The sequence below is a fragment of the Ipomoea nil genome, unplaced genomic scaffold (assembly GCF_001879475.1).
Source record: "Ipomoea nil cultivar Tokyo-kokei standard unplaced genomic scaffold, Asagao_1.1 scaffold3199, whole genome shotgun sequence".
In the NCBI taxonomy this organism is placed as follows: Eukaryota; Viridiplantae; Streptophyta; class Magnoliopsida; order Solanales; family Convolvulaceae; genus Ipomoea; species Ipomoea nil.
In genome coordinates this window covers 231,263-251,641 of record NW_017619627.1, presented here as the reverse complement: position 1 = coordinate 251,641, position 20,379 = coordinate 231,263, and the positions used below count along the sequence as shown (strand labels likewise).

At 35.9% G+C, this 20,379-nt stretch overlaps 3 protein-coding genes across 3 annotated transcripts; 2 read left to right on the top strand and 1 right to left on the bottom strand.

The window, feature by feature from the left end:
• Window positions 1–818: 818 nt before the first annotated feature.
• Window positions 819–6,860, top strand: LOC109168525 (U1 small nuclear ribonucleoprotein 70 kDa-like). The gene is made up of 10 exons (XM_019317573.1): window positions 819–1,111; window positions 1,830–1,944; window positions 2,032–2,111; window positions 2,802–2,877; window positions 2,992–3,056; window positions 3,160–3,222; window positions 4,808–4,889; window positions 4,983–5,133; window positions 5,653–5,718; window positions 5,910–6,860. The coding sequence occupies exons 1-10, from the start codon at window positions 1,010–1,012 to the stop codon at window positions 6,475–6,477; spliced, it is 1,368 nt and encodes a 455-aa protein (XP_019173118.1). The 5' UTR covers window positions 819–1,009; the 3' UTR covers window positions 6,478–6,860.
• A 295-nt stretch (window positions 6,861–7,155) lies between these two features.
• Window positions 7,156–10,112, bottom strand: LOC109168467 (protein LIKE COV 1-like). Its single transcript, XM_019317492.1, has 6 exons — window positions 9,880–10,112; window positions 9,612–9,664; window positions 8,790–8,899; window positions 8,172–8,339; window positions 7,880–8,104; window positions 7,156–7,771 (listed from the first exon to the last, which is right to left on the bottom strand). The coding sequence occupies exons 1-6, from the start codon at window positions 10,012–10,014 to the stop codon at window positions 7,665–7,667; spliced, it is 798 nt and encodes a 265-aa protein (XP_019173037.1). The 5' UTR covers window positions 10,015–10,112; the 3' UTR covers window positions 7,156–7,664.
• A 7,850-nt stretch (window positions 10,113–17,962) lies between these two features.
• Window positions 17,963–19,761, top strand: LOC109168398. The gene is made up of 2 exons (XM_019317410.1): window positions 17,963–18,162; window positions 19,138–19,761. The coding sequence occupies exons 1-2, from the start codon at window positions 18,053–18,055 to the stop codon at window positions 19,334–19,336; spliced, it is 309 nt and encodes a 102-aa protein (XP_019172955.1). The 5' UTR covers window positions 17,963–18,052; the 3' UTR covers window positions 19,337–19,761.
• Window positions 19,762–20,379: the final 618 nt, after the last annotated feature.

The window sequence follows — 20,379 nt, the reverse complement described above, 5'->3', positions numbered from 1 at the left end:
CCCTAATGGAATTTTATTCTTCGAGTGAATTTAGAGATTAAGCAATTAAGTGAATCTGATGTCCAAAGTCGCACATACAAAGGAGACATACGACATTAGGCAGATAAAATAACTACTTTATCCTTTCAAAATTTAATTTATTGTAATATGACAAAAGAACCTCAATTGAAAAGAAATTAAAAGTTAAAAACATAACATATCTAAATTAAAAGTCAAGACTAATTTTGAAAAAGAGTTAATTCCAGCAATGGTCCTCCGACTATATTGATTTTCCAAAATTAGTCCTTGACTTTTAATTTGGACACTTTAGGTCTCTTGACTTTCAATTTCTTTCCAATTGAGGTCCTTTCGTCAGAATACGGTTAATTGAATTTTAAATGAAGGGGTAAACTCATCATTTCACCTGCCTATGTATTATTCTTAGTATTTCTCCATTGTATACGCGATATATATGAAGATAATCTTAGTTGAAACCCTAAAATGTTCCTCGTCGTTCCCCATTTGCTGACTACTCGTGTGTGCGTTCCTCTATTAATGAGATGTTTACAAGGTATAACAGCGAAATACGAAGGGAGAAATACGAAGAATAATACATAGGCAGGTGAAAGGACGAGTTTACCCCTTCATTTAAAGTCTAATGAACCGTATTTTAACGAAAGGACCTCAATTGGAAAGAAATTGAAAGTCGAAGGACCTAAAGTGTCCAAATTAAAAGTCGGGGATTAATTTTGGAAAATCACTATAGTCGGAGGACCATTGCTGGAATTAACTCTTTTGAAAAATTAATATACTCTTGATAGAATTTACTCGTTAAAAATATTATTGTAAAAAGAAGAAAAAACCAAAACGTCTTCTTCCGTGTTGATTTCTCCATTTGCCGACTAGCCCTCGCGAAAACTTACGGTGGGAATCTCTCGAAATTAATCGATGCAAGTGATCTTCGCCTTCCCGTCAGTGTAATCGAAGAGCGAGCATTCGATACTTTTTGAGGCACTAGGCTTAATCGACGATGGGAGACCACAACGATGCCTTCATGCGTAACAACAACAGCGCCGCCGTTCAGGCCAGGACCAAGGCCCAGAACCGCGTCAATATCGTGCAACTCAAGCTGGTAAGCTATAATTTATGGTTCCCCTTTTCTGGAACTTCTGGTATATATATTTTTGGTGAACTTATAATCTTATGCTCTATGGGAAGTTAGTTTAGTATATATAGTTGTAGTTTGGCTATAACGCGTCAGAAGCCTAAGTTCTATCTCATTTCAGCTTAGCTGGATTTGTGTTTCACTTGAGTTAGCATTGGATTGTTTTGGCTATAGATTTGTGTGATATATTTTAGTGATTAGGACCTGGAACTGGGCCATTTACACAATTACATTGATATGGATCCATTAATGGTACGGTTTGAATTTTATATACTGGCTTCTATAGTTCAGTAATGAGTTATCATGTTCTAGGATCTCAAATATTAATATTTAGTATGTATTTTCAACTGAAAATTTGCCACTTGTTTTCAACTGAAAATTTTAGTTGTTGGGAAATGGTGAGGAAGAGATTTGTGTTCTGATTCATATGATTCTTTTTCCTTGTGAAAGGTGAATGCTCAACTTGTATCTAACCTGTTTTGTCGAGTTCTTGTTTCTATTTCGTACCTAACTTAATAGCTAAACTGTTTGGTTGATTTAATCTTGTTTATAGTGACAGAAAGTATGTGCTTGGTGCACGTTAAGATTTCCTTTTTGATTTACTGCTTTAGTGATAGCCACTATTAAGTAATAGTCTTCCACTCTCTTTTTGGTTTATTTATTTATTTATTTTTTCCTAATACAGATTGGTCAAAGTCACCCGACTGGTTTGACAGCTAATCTGCTAAAGCTGTTTGAGCCTCGCCCGCCTTTGGAATTTAAACCACCTCCTGAGAAGAGAAAATGCCTTCCATATACAGGTTTCTATCTATTTACTATTGAGATATGAGTTTGTTTGCATCTTTTGGTTCATTTAAAGTTACTGAGCTATTACTTTTGCTGTTTAGGTATGGCACAATTTGTTAGTAATTTGGCTGAGCCTGGTGATCCAGAATATGCTCCACCTATCGAGGAGGTTGAAACTCGGGTAAGATTTTCTTTCAAGGAAAACACTATATCAGATGTTTTTAAATGGTTAGACAATAGACATCATTGATTAATTATTTCTTTCATGTTGATTTTAAGTTCAATAGTTCATATTTTGTTATGGTGATTTTTATTTTATTTTATTTTATTTTTTACTTAACCTATTACATTTTAATGGTTTTGCAAGGGGAAAAATTCCTTGGCTGATCTTAATATTGATTGATTTTCCAAGGTCTTTAAGGCTACTATTTCCGTACATAGCTTTTTCTGAAAGATAACATTTGCTTGTCTAAGGCTTTTCCCCACCTCCAACACACTCAAACATTAGTCAAAATATTAATTCATAATCTCTCTTAATTGTATTACCTATTACTGTCTACTCTGTTATTTATCTTCCTCTTGATTCATCTTTGCCCTTTAGTAGTTTTCATTTCCCTGATTTTTAGTATGCTTTTTGATCAATCTTTGTTTTCCTTGACATGTCTGAACAATTTTGCTGTCTGGAAGATGCCGTTTCTACTTCTAGTTCTGTAGTAGAAGCTGCTTGACATTTTGATTACATTGTCTATTTATTGACGCATGTGAATGGTAGTTAATCTAATGGGGCATAGATTTGCCTCTAAGCAGAGGCATAATTTGTCTATTTGTTTTTTCTGTTATATATGGTTGCATCTCTTTTTGTGAAATCTAGGCACAAAGAAGAGCTAGGGTCCACAAGATACGACTGGAAGAGGGTGCAAAAAAGGTTGCTGAAGAGCTTGAGAAATGTATACAAGCACTTTTTGTCTTCTATTCTAAGATGCACGCACGAGTCATGACTCTGTTTATATACATAGGTCTATTGGAATAACGCTCAATGTTCTCATGCTACAATTCTGCAGATGATCCAAATAATGACCCCAATGCTACTGGAGATCCATACAAGACACTTTTTGTAGCTAGACTTGTGAGTAGAGCTTATTACATGTTTATTAAGTTCAATTTAAGCCACAGTCTGTTTATATATTGTAGGACTTTTTTGATTGTGTTGTTTTTGTTTTCGTTTTCAGAACTATGAGACGACTGAAAACAAAATCAAAAGAGAATTTGAGGCTTATGGTCCTATCAAGAGGGTAGGTATTAAGGGGCACCCAATGTGGGGCTCAAGTTTCTGACATTGGGTCGGTAAGGTGAAGTTTTATGGTGGGATTGCATTGCTGTTCCATAAATTTTATGCAATGTTCCTATTTTAGTACTCCCATCCCACTTCTTCATGTGTCCTATATTCTAATTTCTCTAGAATCTATCATCATGTTTTTTCCAAACCTTATTAATCATACTTAAGCTAGAAGCTAGATATAAAAATGTACTTTGACTAATTTATCAAACTTTTTAAAAAAAAAATTATAATAAATTATAGTCAAATCTGTTTCTTTCATATTTAGGATGGAAGATCTTTATGAGAACTTCAAATCTTTATCTATAAACAGGTTGTTTATTTGTGTTGTTGCCTTTTTATGTCAATATTGGTTGTCTTCTATTTTTTATTATTATTATTTTTATTTTATTTTTTTTTTCAATTACAATTGAGTGATTGTCATTTATCTGTACCATAATATATGTTGTGAACTGTTCGTATTAAAATGCTAGCACCTTTTTTGGTCATGCACTTGGAAAATTAAGCAAATGGAATTGTTAGCAATCCCTTCTCTCGCAATATTGAGGTTGGCAGGGTAAAGTTTGGATTTCTTTTTTCTTTCTTCTTGATTCCAAAAGACTTTATCCTAGGTCAAATGCATTATTCTCAGGTACATCCCACATTTTGCAGTTTTAATTTCTTCTCCTACACCTGCGTCGGTAATCGGTATGGGCTTTAAATGTTGTCTTAGACTCCATTAGTTAGTAGGTGCTGCTCTGAATGAAATATTCTTGGAAATGATGAGATTGTTGTTTAAGGTGTCTTCTTTCATTCTTATCAAAATGGAACCATTTCAATCCCAAGGCCCGTGCTTCATTCTGCAAAACATAAGCTGAAAATATAAAGTTGAGCAGAGCAGTGGTGCATGTGGCCCTTTGGCCCTTATGATTCAACAATCAAGACATGGTTTTTCTGCACTGGGTAAGGGGTGAAATATTTAGGGAGTATGTGTTTACTAACAGGAGAAATTCTCCATTTTTTGGAGAGATGGAAAACTGGAAATAGAAAATACGTTGTACATCTGGAAAATAGAGAATGGAGAATGGAAAACTGGAGAAATGGTAAACAGTGAATTGAAGTAAATGCAGTGTTGTCTCTCTCTCTCCTTTTTAACTTTTTATATGTGCTGTATCTGCCACCAAGATTTGTTTTTGTATTTAATGGCTGTTCATGAGCCCTGTATTTTATGTACTATATATTATACGGAGTACATAATACTTTACCTGTTCCCACTTCCCAAAAATCTCTGGTAAGGGGAAGTTAGAATGTTTGACAACTATAAATTGGCGACAGTTTTTGTGGTACTGTACCAGTGATGGTGATGCATCTTGCCAGGGAGCTCTATGGTTCAAAGGTGAGCACGGCTAAGGAGGCATAGTGCCCATCTGCCGTGCCAATAGGAATTACTCAATTTAATATTCAATGACATGAAATAAAACCAACTTAACTGCGTTAAGTGGCTAGTAGATACATTATTCTTTTGTGAATAGTGGCTTATTTTGAGTCCTTTTGTGTTTCAGGTTCGACTAGTTACAGACAAAACTAATAATAAACCTAGAGGGTACGCATTCATAGAGTATGTCCATACTCGGGATATGAAAGGTTTCTTTTTTCAATCTTATTCTTTGATGGCATTCCATTTTGTTGATACCCTCTCATACATTTTTCTAAGTGTGTGCATGCATGCGTTTTCAGCTGCATATAAACAAGCAGATGGAAAGAAGATTGATAATAGAAGGGTGGTTGTTGATGTTGAACGGGGTAGAACTGTCCCAAATTGGCGACCCCGTCGCCTAGGTGGTGGACTTGGAACAACAAGGGTTGGAAATGAAGATCTTAATCAGAGGTATTCTATTTGGGTGGGTGGGGCTGGGTGGTTAATTAGTTTTGTTAGTGGTTACAACATATGCCAGTACCTTTGCTACACATCTAGCTCCTAAAAAATATAACATTCTAGATCCTTTTTTTTCTTGGTAAATGCGTTGTCTCCCCTTTGATGATCAGCATAATCTTAAGCCATTTTACCATTTTTCTCCCTTTGGTAGGCAAAACATAATCTAAACCCCTTTTTTTTTTTCATTTTTATTTCCTACCAATCAGGTTTAAGTTTGATGTCCATTTTAATGTGAGAACTGAACTGAATTGCATGTGTCTTCTAACTTAAATGGTTATTTTTATTCAATTAGTTAGCCTTTAACAAAGAGTTAATTTCTGGATTTCAACATCTTTTCTTCCCATAAATCCTTCTGGTAAGCTAATCATCTTAATACAATCCAAGTAAAAGAACAAAGTTAAATCACTTTGCAGTCTGAACTGTTTCAAAATACATAATTACAATTAAGGTTTCTGCTTATCAATTGTTCAGAGACCTAGTGCAGTCAGGAGGAAAAGCTCAGTCTGAGGAGCCAAGGATACGAGATGACAGAGACCGGTACATCTCAGTTCATTTGCCTATTTTGTTTTTAACTATACTAATACTACTATTGTTGTTGTTGTTGTTTTTTTTTTTTGGGTTGAGGGGAGGGAGTGGTGGTGGTGGTGGTAGTATCTTAAATGTGTTGACCAACTTTTCAAAGGAATAAAATGTGCTTGACTGACAACAATACAACATTTGATGGATAGGGAGAAGTCCCGTGAGAGGGGAAGGGATAGGGAAAGAGAACAAGAGAAGTCTCGTGAGCGATCTCATGAAAGGCCAAGGGATCGTGATTATAGGGATGAGAGACACAAGGATCGTGATAGAAACAGGGATTATGAGAGAGACCATGGGCGTGATCGTGATAAAGAACGTGATCGAACGCGAGGGCGTAACCATGGTAGGGAGCGTGATCGTGGGAGAGACCGCGATCATAATCGCGAGAAGGATAGAGGTAGAAGTAGGGACTATGATGTTGATGAGCACGAGCATGGCTATTCTCGCGATAGGGACTATGACTACGATCATGAGCATAGTTATTATCATGATAGAGACTATGATCACGAGCGGGACAGGCATGATGAAAGGGACAGAAAGTATGATCATGGAGAGACCGAGGAAGACCAGGTATGGTATGAACAGTCTAATCATGGACATAAACATTCAAAAGGGGAGCACGACCATGGACATTATGACTATTATGATCATCATAAAGATCATGGTGAGTATGATAATCCAGATGGGCAGGGATATGATGAGAGCTATAAAGACTGACCGTGATAATGTTTGATATGATCAAACGGAGTAGGATAATTATGTTTATGACCACGCAACCTCTGAATCATCACAAAGGGATCGTGATTATCACCACTCGGGTCTCTCTGGTGAATACAAGTACTAATTATGTAGACTTGTCAAAATGATATTTGCAGTGAATATTGCTGCTGTTGATGTTTGCGGAATGTGATTAATGGCCCAAGCAAGCTTAAGGAAGTTGTTAATCATGAAATAGACTTGGTTTTCATTTGTGTTATTTCCTGTTCTTAGGACCCCATGGAGGTTTACTGGTTTGTGCTTTGATGATTGCTCACCAATTTTGGATGTGTTTAAAAACTTTATTATTTCTTTTCAATATCAATCTGCTGATTTTTAAAACTTCTTGTGTTCGGTCAGGTCAGGTGTGCGTGTGTGTTCTTTCTTTCTTTTAGAAATCCTCTCCTTATTTTTGTAACATGGTATCTGAACTAGTACGATAAATGATTTATAGGGTTTTGTATTCTCTTTTTTACAAGACAACTTAACACATCATATTTAGAAAGTCTCCCTTTACTTTTGTAACATGGTATTTGAATCAGTACGATAAGTGATTTTTTTTTTTTGCTTCTGCTGTCGTCACTCGTCACCAACCACCCACATAGGGAGGAGTGCTGCTGTCAGTCGACCTTTATAGAGAATTACGGAGTTATAGTTATAATGCGCATTACGCGCACACACGAAATGAAATTAGTTTCCAAGTTGGTAAAGAGTGTACACAAAGTGCAGGAATTTCAATGTTATTTGAGTAGCCTTCTGTGCTTTAAATAAGACACTACTAAGAGTAATTTTTCAATCAGATGAGTTCAGAATGCCAAGGAAGCCTCTCGAAGAGAATTGTTTCATTCTTTATCGTAGGTCAGCTATGATGTACAATTAATCAATTACAGTATCGTGCTCAATTTCCTAATAACTTTTAGAACCAATATGACTATCATGACTGGAAATTGACTAACCAAACCAAAAAATAACTAAAGGATTCCAGGCACCTTGTTCACAACTCCTGAAGGGAAAAAAAAGAAGAAGTCAGGAGCTAAGAATACTAGTAACTGAGTCTCTGTTTGAATATAAGCAATCAAGGTACCTTGCCCTCTGTGAAATGGGGTAGCTTCATGTATTTGATATCAATGTTTATATTTCCCAAATCATTAAACTTCAGGAATTGAGAATTTCCCGACTCTGCTTGATAGCATATATTGCAGATCCACTATAGTCAAGACCTTTGGGATAGACAAGCCCCCTGAGATGACAATCTCTGCAATATTTAGGAACTCAAACAGATTAGCATCATTAGAGAACATAAATTATGAGCATATTTGCATGTAAATTGTAATGACTATGAGCTTTGATCTTAGCCGTTTACCTATTGCTTCCCGTACAGAGAGATTAGGCCTCATGATGTTGTTGGAATTGACAAGGAAGATATCACCAAGGTAAAGGTGATTAGTTGGGACATAAACGCAGCAAAGTTCCTCTGCTCCTGAACTCTTCTGTAGCATCAAAGTTGATGTGATGAAGCCTAATGCATATTCTCCAACTCGGGGGTGCTTTATTATAGCCACTTCTTTGAAGGCATTTGTATTCTGATCTGGACAAGTGATGTCCAGCGTTTAATCTACTAAACACATGAGTTAATGGAAATTCATAGGTTTTACCTGGTGATATTGCTCCACTGATTTGTTTTGAAGCAGAGTAAACGTAACTGACGAGTGGCATCTTTTTAATCATCCATTCTCCTATTCCAAGAAGAGAGGTACCTAACCATGAGGACATAAACACCCCAACCAAAAAGATGAAACTGATGGATGTCACGAATCCAAGACCTGTGAAATGCTACAAATGTTAGATGTATAAACTTGTTCTTTCCAAAGTAATGACAGTGTATGGCAATATTTCGCATTGAAAACAATGAAAAGATTCAGCTAATCAGCTTGACCCAACAAACACATGTATAACATTGTCCGTCCTGGAAAAATTACATGCCTTTAACAGTGTATTCAGCAAACGTATGCATAACTCATCATTATGCAGTGCCTTTCCTTAGCAAAAATCAATACGATCCTCTGTTCCTAAAGTTCTCGTGTGTGCACATACTGGTATTGAATATTGAGCATTTTATGAGATGAACTAGATTGGAACTTCATACCAGTCAAACTGATCTATTGCAATGTTTCTCAAGAATACTAAAAGGTATGAAGTTAAATATTAAGAGTCCCATACTGAACAACAATTAAACACCACATAAACATGTACAAATGAAGCTTTATACTAACCGAACACATTGATTCCCAGGTGAGTGTAGATTGGAGAGAAGAAGCTATCCACAAAATAAATGAACCACCATGTGATGTAGAAGGTTATGGCTATGGGAAACAAGATGACACTGCAAAACAATGTTAGAAGCCTATCACTTGTGGAGAGAGCCAAAGTCCCAAAAGGTACTTTTCGAAAATGATGTAAAGTAGTACCGAGTATACCACGTGAAATCATTATTAACAAAGGCATAGTATGACCATGATGGAAAATTATTCACTATTTATGAAGATATAGTCTAATGGTGCAATAGAAAGTAAAGAAAACATACACATGAAAATGGTGCTTTTGTGAATGCACAAAGTTAGGACTACAAGTTAAAGAGCCAATTTTCGCAATTTATCAAGCATTCACAAAGTTAAGATCATTAGAATTTGAATGAACATTCATGTTGTGTATCAGATGAAAATCCATGATAGTATGGTCCATAATCAGTAAGTCACCAATAATTCTTTTGAGAAAGATAGTGAAATTGACTGCTTTGATCATGAAACTGAAATCCTATGAATATTAACTGCATATCCAGTATCCATCAGCTCTACATGATTAAATTGATAGGTTATCCTGAAATTCTCCTTTGATTTGGACAAACAACTGAACAGGGAATGCCATGCAGAATCATGGAAACACGTAGACAGCATCAGATCTCACAAAATTACTCCAAAATTGAGACATACATTCTCATCGATCAGTTACCATGTAATTAAACAATCGGTTTGATAGTGAAGCTAGGAGAGAAGAGTAGATCATGACGTATATGAGTAGAACAGAAGAATACTAACCATCCAGTCATAAATTTTTTCCAAGCCCAGCTACGAATCACTTTGCTAAATGCCTGCAGAGAATGAAAATATCTAAAATGAAAAGCCGTTTCAAGGTAGTGGTTTCCGTGTTCTTCTTCGACTCAAATCGATAAATTCTCGACATCCGTAACATGAAAGCTAAAGCTCCACGTTGTTCAGTGATAACAAAAGGAAAGAAAGAAATCACACATTGCATCTCAATTCATCGCCTGATCGAGTGGTGAGAGATAGAGAAGAGACGACAAACCTCCCTGCCGGCGGAGTGAGAGGAAGAAGCAGCAGGGGAATCAGAAAACTTGGCGGAAGGCGGAGTATCTAAGTCGGAGCCGGCCACCGGGATGAGGCATTCGAGCTCTCTTTCATTTTCCGATCTCGTTCCCATTTCTCTCTTCTCTCTTCCCGCGATCCACCGCTAACGACAACCTCTACGTCAATCCCACTCCTCCGAAGTACCCGCGCTCAGCCACAGCACTGCCTTACTGCCAACTGCCAAGGTTCATTCATCAAATAAATGATTTTTTTTTTCTCTTTTCAATATGGGGTAATATACAAATGTTTATTGCTTGATGTAACAAACGACTAACAAATACAGTATAAAATGTTATTTCCACTTTTAAAATCAATATCTAATATATATATATTTTTTTAGAGTAAATACCCAAAATGGTCCCTCGACTATAGCTAAATTCACAAATTGGTCCTCGACTTTCAATTTCAACCAATTAAGTCTTTAACTTTGCAATTTTGACATGATTTGGTCATCTATCTATTTGACCGTTTGTTGACCACGATCTTTGAGGATATATATGTAGTTTCACGTGCAAAGCTCAAGAGAACGCTCTTGGAGGTGACATCGTTATTTCGGAGGGGGAAGTGCTTCTCCGCTTGCTGCTTGGGGATCACGAGCCGGTTCACCTTAGAGAACGCTCTTGGAGGTGACAGCGCCGTTTCGGAGGGGGGAAGTGTTTCTCCGCTTGCTGCTTGGGGATCCCGAGCCGATTCAGCTTGCCTACATCTCTTGGAGTCACGGCTTTCTCGAAGAGCCACTCCAGGGACTTCGGCGATCTATCTATCAAAAGCTATAATCTCTCCGGCATGGGGTGCAGCGCCGATAGTGGATTCAAATGTAACAGTGCGGTCTAGAAATGCAACCGGAACCTTAAAAAAACGACGATGGACCATGAAATTACATATATATCCTAAAAAAAGCACAGTCAACAAACGGTCAAATAGACAAAAGACCAAATTGTGTTAAAATTGCAAAGTTAAGGACTTAATTGGTTGAAATTAAAAGTGGAGGATCAATTTGTGAATTTAGCTATAGTCGAGGGACCATTTTGGGTATTTACTCTTTTTTTTTTTTTTTTTTTTTTTTTTTTTTTATCACAAATTTTCAGTTTTGTCAAACTATATATTAAATCCATGAATCTGCATTCAAATCTATGAAAAAAGTAAATCGAGCTTTTGGGAGAAGAGGTGAATCGAGCTAATCTAATTTTGAGACTCAACATTAAATATAAAGGGGTGTTTGGTAAATAAATGTTAGCTGATAGCTGTTCGCTAATTAGGTTAGTGAATTTGACTAGTTGATATCATTAGTTAATTGTATAAAGATGCTTGGTAAATTAACTGTTAGCCGATAGTTAATTACATACAAAATGACTTTCTCAAAAAACTGATCGAAAAAACTATTTTGAACAGTTTTTTGAATTTTACAGGGCGTTTGGTTGGAGAGGGGGAATTACGTGGGAAATGAATTGCAATTTCATGGGAGATGAATTACTGGGAATAAAGTGGGAATTTAAATTCCAGTGTTTGGTTTACAGGAATAGAATTACTGGGAATTTCAATTCCAATGTTTGGTATACATGGGAATTGAAAGGGAATAAGTAGTATAAAGTCAAAAATGTCCATCTTTGTTGTTAAGCATTAATTTTAGGTTAAAAAGGAAGGGGTAATTTTGACTCATCACTATCTTTTTTTTCTTCCTAAAATCGCAGGGGGACATGGGATTTTAATTCCATGAAAATGGAGGAATTGTAATTCCATGGAATTGCAATTCCTTTCAACCAAACAAGGGAATTTTGTGGCCTTTGAAATTAGGTGGGAATTAAGTGAGAAGGGAATTTAAATTCCCTTCAACCAAACACCTTGTTAGTGTTTTGGAACAATAAGCTATTACAAAAAGCTAATTAATCAAACCTGATTGTTTAACCAAGTCAAACAACTAATAGTAGTCAAATAAGCCAAAATTAGCTTAATAAAGTAACTATTTTACCAAACAAGGCCAAAATGTTATTTTTCACATTTAAAATCAATATATAATATTCATTACATGATATTATTATAATATTATCCATTAAAAGGTAATGAAAGTGAAATAGAGTCAAAATTTATCTTCAAATGATTAGAAAAATAATATTAATGATTTGACAATTCATGTAACATTTACATGACATCATTTAAAATTTTCAAATAAATAAAAGAAAAAAAAAAAACAAGTTCATTTTTAATCTAGAGACAAAAAAAAATAAAAAATTGCTTGTTTCCCGTTAAAGTTTTTACTTTTTTTTTTTAATTCAATAACTTAATTACATTTTTGTTAATAATTTGAGTGTTTATTTAATCTTACCCTTAATAAGAGGGCATGCAATATTCAAATGTTTAAGAAATTTAAATAATAGCACCTCAATGAATATTAAGAAGTGATTTTTTATAGGGTGAAGTAAAATTACTCAACAAATATATTTTATATTTTCTTGGATGAATTATTTGGAAAACAAAAATAATTGATTATTATTGTATTGTTTTCGAGTAACTATTAAGCTACATATTTTAGTTTTATTAAGGATGACTCAAGGCAATTTATATCGTGCACCACGACGCATATAACAATGTGCACCAAGGCACAAAACGCACGCGTTTTAATTGCTGACGTTACTTTGTTAAAAGTTTGTGTATTGTGTTATGAGTTTATGTGTATTCAGTTATGAGTTTCTGTGTATTCAGTTAAGAGTTAATGTGTATTCAGTTAAGAGTTTATGTGTATCCAGTTAAGAGTTTCTGTGCATTCATTTAAGAGTTTCTGTATATTCATTTACGAGTTTTTGTGTATTTATTTAAGAGTTTCTGTGTATTCAGTTAAGAGTTTCTATGTATTATGTATCATGTTTTTTTTTTTTTTTTTTTTTTTTTTTTGAAATAATGGCCAATTAGGCATATATTAGAGATAAGCTGAAATCGAGTCAGGTGGGATGTTCTCCCAGTACATAGATGTAGACTGACTAAAAGCTAAAGTAGCTAATGTATGAGCTAATAAATTATTCGATCTAGAGACAAAATTAATTAAGCAGTAATCGAAATAAGACATAAGAGATCTACAACCATCAATGACATAGTCAGCGTACGAACGAAGAAGGCCCGTAACAGATGATAAATATTGGTGTAGAGTCTGGCAATCCGTGTGTAACACGAAGGATCGTTCCTCCCGATCCCGAATTCAGGACAAGGCTTCCTTACATGCAAATGCTTCAGCCATTAGTGGGGGAAAACAGTTTGGGAGGTCGGCATTGAAGGCTGCAAGAAAAGCTCCAGATTCGTCTAGAAGGACGGCACCCACCGAGGCCTTGTTTGTTGTTGGGAATTAATCGGCGTCCACATAGCATAAACATGGTGGCGCATAAGGGTGCCCCGTTTCGGTTGCCTGGTGCACAAAAGCCGCATCCGGCTCGGCTGGTCCTGGATTTCGGTTGCCAGCGTGGTGAACCCGCCTCCAGGCGTGCACGGCTGTCGCGGCAGTCGCAACTAGTTTCCTCGGTGTCGGTAGGTAGGCTTTCTAGACCGCATCGTTTCTTGCTCTCCATATGTGATATAAGATTGCAGCTGCGAACATGACTACATTAGAGTCCAAAACATTTAATATCCCATCAAACCATGTGTAAAAAATATTTGTCATAATAGTGGGGATTGGTAGACGGGATTCATTCCACCTGGCCTTCGCAAAATCACAAGATACTAAAGCATGCATAACATCTTCCTGCGCAACACCACACATAGCACATGTAGGCTCAATCTCTACCCTCTTTTTAATCAAATTCTCTGTGGTGGGGAGAATATCATTTAAGGCTCTTCATAAAAAAGTTCTCCACTTGGGGGATTTTAAGCTTCCATAGAGCGGGCCATTTCCCAAAGTTGTTCCCTGTATCCACATAATTCCCAACAATGAGCTTGTAACAATTTTTCACTGAATAATAGCCTTTTGGATCCCCGTGCCAAAACCAAGTATCCTCATAATCTGGTGAAATAGGTATTTTGAGTATCCGGGTATATCAATGGGGTCAAAAATATCTGATAAAATTGCCTAGTCCCATGTTCCAGTATCCTAGTCAATTAAACCCACCACCCTAGCTCCAGCCAACTGAGGTGGCTTTTCAGTTTGTATCATTGGGTCATCCCCATCCTGGAGCCACGGGTGATCCCAGATCAAAGTAGCTTCCCCATTCCCAATTCTCCGTCTAACACCACCACAAACTAAATCCTTGGCTGCCATAATACTTCTCCAGCAAAAGCTAGGGTTATTTCCCAGGTTTGCCGCTTTGGGTAATACCTGGCTTTATAAACACGGGATACAAGTGAATCCGTTTTAGTTAGCAAACGTCATGACTGCTTTCCCAACATTGCTAGATTAAAGGCACGTAGATCCTTGAAACCCAGACCACCATATTTCTTTGGGACACATAATTTATCCCATGCTCTCCAGTCAATACCATTTTCAGTTCCATTACCCCACCAATAACGATTCATAGTCCTTTCAATAGCAGTACACACAGACTTAGGCAACAAAAATACACTCATTGAATAGGTTGGCATAGGTTGTATGATGTATCATGTTAGATTATGTGTATTCAGTTATGAGTTTCTGTGTATTCGATCTATTATGATTTTATGTGTATTCGAAACAGAGATTATTTTAACAATGCACAAAAATGACGTCGTTTTGGGAGGCACGGGACGCACATTGCTATGTGCGCCCTGGTGCACGGTATAACGATTGATGACTGAACATGAAATTTAAAATAAAATATAAATTTGATGTGAAAATTAAATAGATACTCCGTACAAAACAATTTTCACATGAAACTGGTCAAAACATAAAAATCACAAGTCTTTTGGTGTTTTTTTAGTTCATTTTTGGAGTGTGGTAAGCCCATGGACGGAGCCAAAAGGGGGCAGGGGGTCAGCTGCCCACCTCACTCCATCCCCACCCCATATATAATCTTTGTATGTATATATGTATATATAGTATATGTTTGAGTATTAGTATAAAAAAATTGTTGATTGTCAATAAGAAATGAGTTATATTAGTTGGTTAAGCATATATTTGGTTATAATAAAGGTCAAGGGTTTGAATCTTTTGGTTGTCAATATAGTTTTACAGTTTTTTTGGCTCCTTCGATATGGCTTTACGCAGTCACATTTTAATATCAAATTTATATGAATATTTTTATGGTTCCGTCACTGGGTAAACCTCTATACTATAGAATTCAATATATATTAAAAAGGCTCTTGTATTCTTCCAAAAAAAAAATACTCTTGTATATATAGTGGTGCAAACTCACTTCCCAAACCAATGTGGGACAAGTGCTTTTACAAAGCCTTCCCCTTTCATTTTCCAAACTCAAATGAGTCTACTTTGAGAATCAATTTCTCATTCACTCATTATCTGTTTTGAGCATACAATATATAAATTTCTTCGTTTCACTACGAAGAACCCGAATCCACTTTGACCCGACCCAAATAAAAAATATACCTTACATATATTTATACCACAAAATAATCACCTTTCATGCCATTTTATACTAAAAATTTCAACAATGGCTAATTTGATAATAATAATTTTTTCAACAACCAAATTGACAATAATAATTCTTCGTAGGCTAGTTTTGATTGGACCAATCTATTTGACTAAACCACTAATCTATCTTTCGGACCAAAGTTGCATTGTGGGTTAGACTGGATCTATCTCTGCAATTTTCTCCCCTTCAAGATGACATGATTTTTTTTTAAGGGTTTAAAACTTTAGGGTGTTTGCTTGGCTTGAAAGCTCAAGCTGACAAAAGTGAGGCTAAAAATATAATAAAATACTCATCTCTAACACATTTTATTTATCGTATTTATTATTTATTGATGGAATCAATTACATCTGTTTTGATTGTTTTCTTTATTAGTTTTAAATTAATTATTTGTATTTAATATTACTTTTAATATAATTTATAAACATATAAAATTTATATACTAATACTAAACTTAATAGTATGAAAAATTGTCTCCCGGAACTTAACATAGTTGAGTTCATCGCTTGACTTAAAGGTCATGACGGGAAGCAGCAGTGTAGGGATTCGAACTGGGATCACCTAAGTTTAAAAAAATATTATGAAAAATTGAATAGTAAATAATTTCAATTAAACCCCATTAATTGAATTATATATACACATAAAATAGTACAAATATAGTATTTAAAAAATTAAAATAAAATCAATAATTTTGGCGGATGATCAAGCCAATGAAATCTGCCATTTGGAGTGAATGCACCAAATATATTTTTTAAAAGTGACAATAAAAATTAGAAACTAGCTTAGGGGATTAAGATTACAAAATATAAAGTTTTTTAAAAATGTAATTTACTAAATTGTTATAAGAGTTCAACCACATGTACTTTTTATTTCTATTCTCTCAGCGGTAGTGTGGGAGCAACATCTCAAAGTGAGGAGAGCTCTTTGTGCGCAGTAAGCAAAGGTCTAGCCTCTATGATTCATGTTTAGTTGAGTTACCATGATTTACATCCTCCCAGATGCTCTGTCGAGCCGGGGTGTGGGAGACCTTTAGGGTTGGGGTTCAACCTTTTGGAAAGTATTTCTACTCTCTCACTTTTACTCATTGACGTGGCAATTGATGATAGTTATCGTCATCTAGTAGTTCTCAAAGAAAATGTCAACATCAAAATTTTGTAAGGAAGAGTGGAAGTAGTATTTTCCTTGTTATAACCATGCAGTAAAGAAAATGTGCTTCATAGTGAGGTTTACCTCTATTGTGTAATTTAGCGCCTAGAGAAACAATATTTACCCAATACACATCTTCATATAGTAACTGCGTGTTTCTATCGTAAAAAAATGGAGTGTTTGGTAAGATGGAATTGTAATTCCATTCCTACCGAACTCCATGGAATTGCAATTCCATGGTTTGATTAGAGTGTTCAGTGACCTAATTACACTTTTTTTTTTTTATTCAGTGGCCTACTTGCATTTTTAGGTTAGGTTCAGTGGTCAATTTGAACCTTATTTTTCTTATTATATTATTATTATATAAAAACATTTTAGTATTTATTCACTTCATCCCTTTCAATTCTCAATCACTATATTAATGCCTACCATAATTTAAAATTTCATTTTATTTTATTTTTTTTCATAATTCCCTCCTCCCAATAAAAAACTCTGATGGGCTGTTTGGTTCACGGAATAGGCCTGGAATGACATAGCATTCCTAGTAATAGACCTATTCCTCTGTTTGGTAACCCCTTGTATTCCCAGGAACATTGTTCCCGGGAATGACCTATTCCCCTTGTAAGAGGAATAGAGATTTCTGGGGGGCCCCTGGTATTAGGCTATTCCTGAGTTCTCGGGAATAGCCTAAAGTTTCTATTTCCTATTTTATCCCCCAATTAAATTTATTTCCAATTTCACCACCGCCACCGCCACCACCACCACCATCGCCACTGGCTCCGTCGTCGCCACCGCCGCTACCACCACCAGCACCTCCACCCTACCACCGCCACCACCATCACCACCGCCATCGCTATCATCGTCGCCGCCACCAGCACCACCACCCCAACAGCAACACAGCCATCGCCCACCACCGCCACATCCGCCGCCGCCGCCACCACCACCGCCGCCGCCGCCGCCGCCACCACCATCGCCACCACCACCACCATCGCCACCACCACATATTTTATAAGGGTATTTATATCTTTTAAAACATATTTCATTTCTATTCCTTAAATCAACCAAACACTGTAATGTAATCCTAAAGTCTATTCCTTCCGCGAACTAAACAATAGAATATAATTCCTATTCTATTCATTGCATATTCCATTCCTTATGGAATAATATTCCTATTACCTCAAAATTCATTCCGTGAACCAAACGTGATGCCAAAGTGTTGATTTATACTCGCATTTATTTTTGGGATAGTTTCAGTTGTAGTCCTCAAGATTTTCAATAACAACACTTGAACCCCTCTAGTTTCTAAAACTACATATACACCCCTAAATAAAGTAGTAGCTAATCAGCAGAATGTTGCGAATCTCGGTTCAATTCAATCGTTAGGTCGGAGATACCAGAAAACCATCTCCGGTGGGCGGGATCATGATAACTCAGTCTAAACTCGTTGAGCAACTCAGAGATTACCAGATCCGATCTCAGCACAAGTGCCCTGCTCTTGCTATCTTCTCCCCTAAACCTTTCCTCACTACATGGTATTTCTCTCTCAATGTATGCATACGAAAATTTCTTTCTATAGGCATACTTGATGTGAAGCATAGTTATTTATTTGGGTATATGGGTAACATGGCGCGGTTTTTATGTATCTTTGGATGTATTTTGTATATGATGATTTGCCAGGAGAAGATTCTGCAGTGATTTTGTTGATATTGTTTTGTTTTGATTTGGTGTTTGCTAAAACATTAAATTAATGTTTTGGCTATGAGGGTGCCTTTTTTTGTTCATTTTGAATGCATTGGTACCTGGAATTCCAGAACATTTCAGGAATACTGAATTCAGAATTAGGGTTAAAAAGTAAAGGATATGATTTGAATGAAGCATGATTATTGTTCAGTACTCGGTAATGAGGTTATTTGGGGATTAGAAGTGGTCTTGGAGGGATTATATTGTGGAAAAATGTAAATGAATCAGGTTGTATTGTAATTACCTCCTGTTTACTCATGCCTTTGCACAATTTGATTCATAACTCTGGTGCTTAGTTAACAAGGTTAATGAGTACTCTTGATTCAGGGAATCATGGCTTTCTGTTTGTGTTATAAACTATAAAGGAATGCATACATTTTTTTTTATTTTTTATTTTTTATTTATCTTTCAGCATCCTTCTTAGTTATTCTTGTTACAACATTTACATTTTATTGCCTTAACCAACTGTTTTTCTGATAATTTTGAGTTCCTATTTAATCACTATTGTATTTGTGGAAATTCTTCATTTCTGAATTGATAAGCCTGCTCTGTTGTATTGTGCTGCCTGCCTTGTTATGGCAGCATCAGATGCTACCTCCTTGGACTTTATATTCCCCTTGTTATAATAGTGCATGAAATTTTTTCATTTCCCGGTATATGCTTTTGTTCATAGTCTGAAGTTAGTATGACCTTTAAAAACTACTCCGTATTATTTATATTTAGGCACTTCATATTCAATTAATACCAATTTCTTATTACTTGTGCAGGGCTGATGTTGCTGTGGCCATTGTTTGGGCCCTTCTATTTTGTGTTTTTGTAATATCATCATACTTGACCCTTCGCTCAAAGCATTACTGGATTTCTCTTATCATTTTATGTATCAGTGTCTCTCTTCCAGTGCGTCTGAGAATTTTGCGACAGGCAAATGCAAGGAAGAGAGTAAGGTTGTTACCTTTGTCCATGTGAACATTTTCATCAGGCCCGCTGCAAATGCAACACTCTTACCTACTGGAACATCACTTTCCAGTTTCCATTATACTCAGCTGGATTTCTAGAAACATGAAGTAGAAGATCACTTACCAGACTCTTCTTTGGAGGATGGTATGCTTCTTACCTCTCTTTGTTGGTGACCCATACACATCTTTATAAGTAAAACTATTAAGCAGGAGGTAGGTTCCCTAACAGTAGGAAATTTTTTGTTACTGTATTGTAAGTTTTGTTTCGTTGGGAAAAGAATTACTTTAGATGTTATCTTCACTGTTATGAGAAACTACAGAATACATGGTATTACCCTCCACTTTAGCATTGTATTCAGGTGATATATAAATATGGTATAATTCGATTATTATTTTTTCCCTGATGGAAAAGGAGCTCTCAGTTCTTTCTTTTCATGCTAAGCTGTTGAGAGAAATATTTATTCTCTATGTACATTGTATATTGGAAGAATAGTATTCTATCATGGATTCATGGTACCATCACTAAGGACTATCTTCTGGTTTTCTCAAAGGGAATTGAAAAATCAAAAGAATTTCTGACTGTAGTATGTAGCATTATAGGTACATGGATTAAACTAAGATCTCAATAAATTGGCTTGGTCTTATGCTTCAAATTGCAAAGAGGTTTTGGATTCACAAAGGTTATATTACAAAATAGTCATTCTTGAAATGGGGTTGACTGGGCAAATTAAGATTTAAGTTCAACTCCAACACATCCAACAAAGTCCCTAGGTCTGAGGCGGCATCAGTTTGGATTGATTATGATATATATTTTGGATATCCAAACAAAATGTTGTATTTTGACACCTGAAATCTGAACTGAAATATGGTTTGGGTTGTTCAAGTTGGGTGTTTTTCAGATTGGCTTGTTCCAAGTTGGATTGGTATTCATTGAATGTTTGAGTTGGGCTTAGCCTAGGTTAAAGCGTAAAATGTTGGGCTTTAAACATGATGTATTACTAGATATATTAAAATGTAACTTTCTTAAATGTCTTTTACTACCTTGTCTCTTTC

Coding starts and splice junctions, on each gene's coding strand:
- LOC109168525 (XM_019317573.1), top strand. CDS start 1,010: ATGGGAGACCACAACGATGCCTTCATGCGTAACAACAACAGCGCCGCC. Junction 1,112..1,829: donor ATATCGTGCAACTCAAGCTG/GTAAGCTATAAT, acceptor TTCCTAATACAG/ATTGGTCAAAGTCACCCGAC. Junction 3,057..3,159: donor CACTTTTTGTAGCTAGACTT/GTGAGTAGAGCT, acceptor TTTCGTTTTCAG/AACTATGAGACGACTGAAAA.
- LOC109168467 (XM_019317492.1), bottom strand. CDS start 10,014: ATGGGAACGAGATCGGAAAATGAAAGAGAGCTCGAATGCCTCATCCCG. Junction 9,665..9,879: donor CTCACTCCGCCGGCAGGGAG/GTTTGTCGTCTC, acceptor CATTCTCTGCAG/GCATTTAGCAAAGTGATTCG. Junction 8,340..8,789: donor CCTGGGAATCAATGTGTTCG/GTTAGTATAAAG, acceptor AGCATTTCACAG/GTCTTGGATTCGTGACATCC.
- LOC109168398 (XM_019317410.1), top strand. CDS start 18,053: ATGATAACTCAGTCTAAACTCGTTGAGCAACTCAGAGATTACCAGATC. Junction 18,163..19,137: donor AAACCTTTCCTCACTACATG/GTATTTCTCTCT, acceptor TTACTTGTGCAG/GGCTGATGTTGCTGTGGCCA.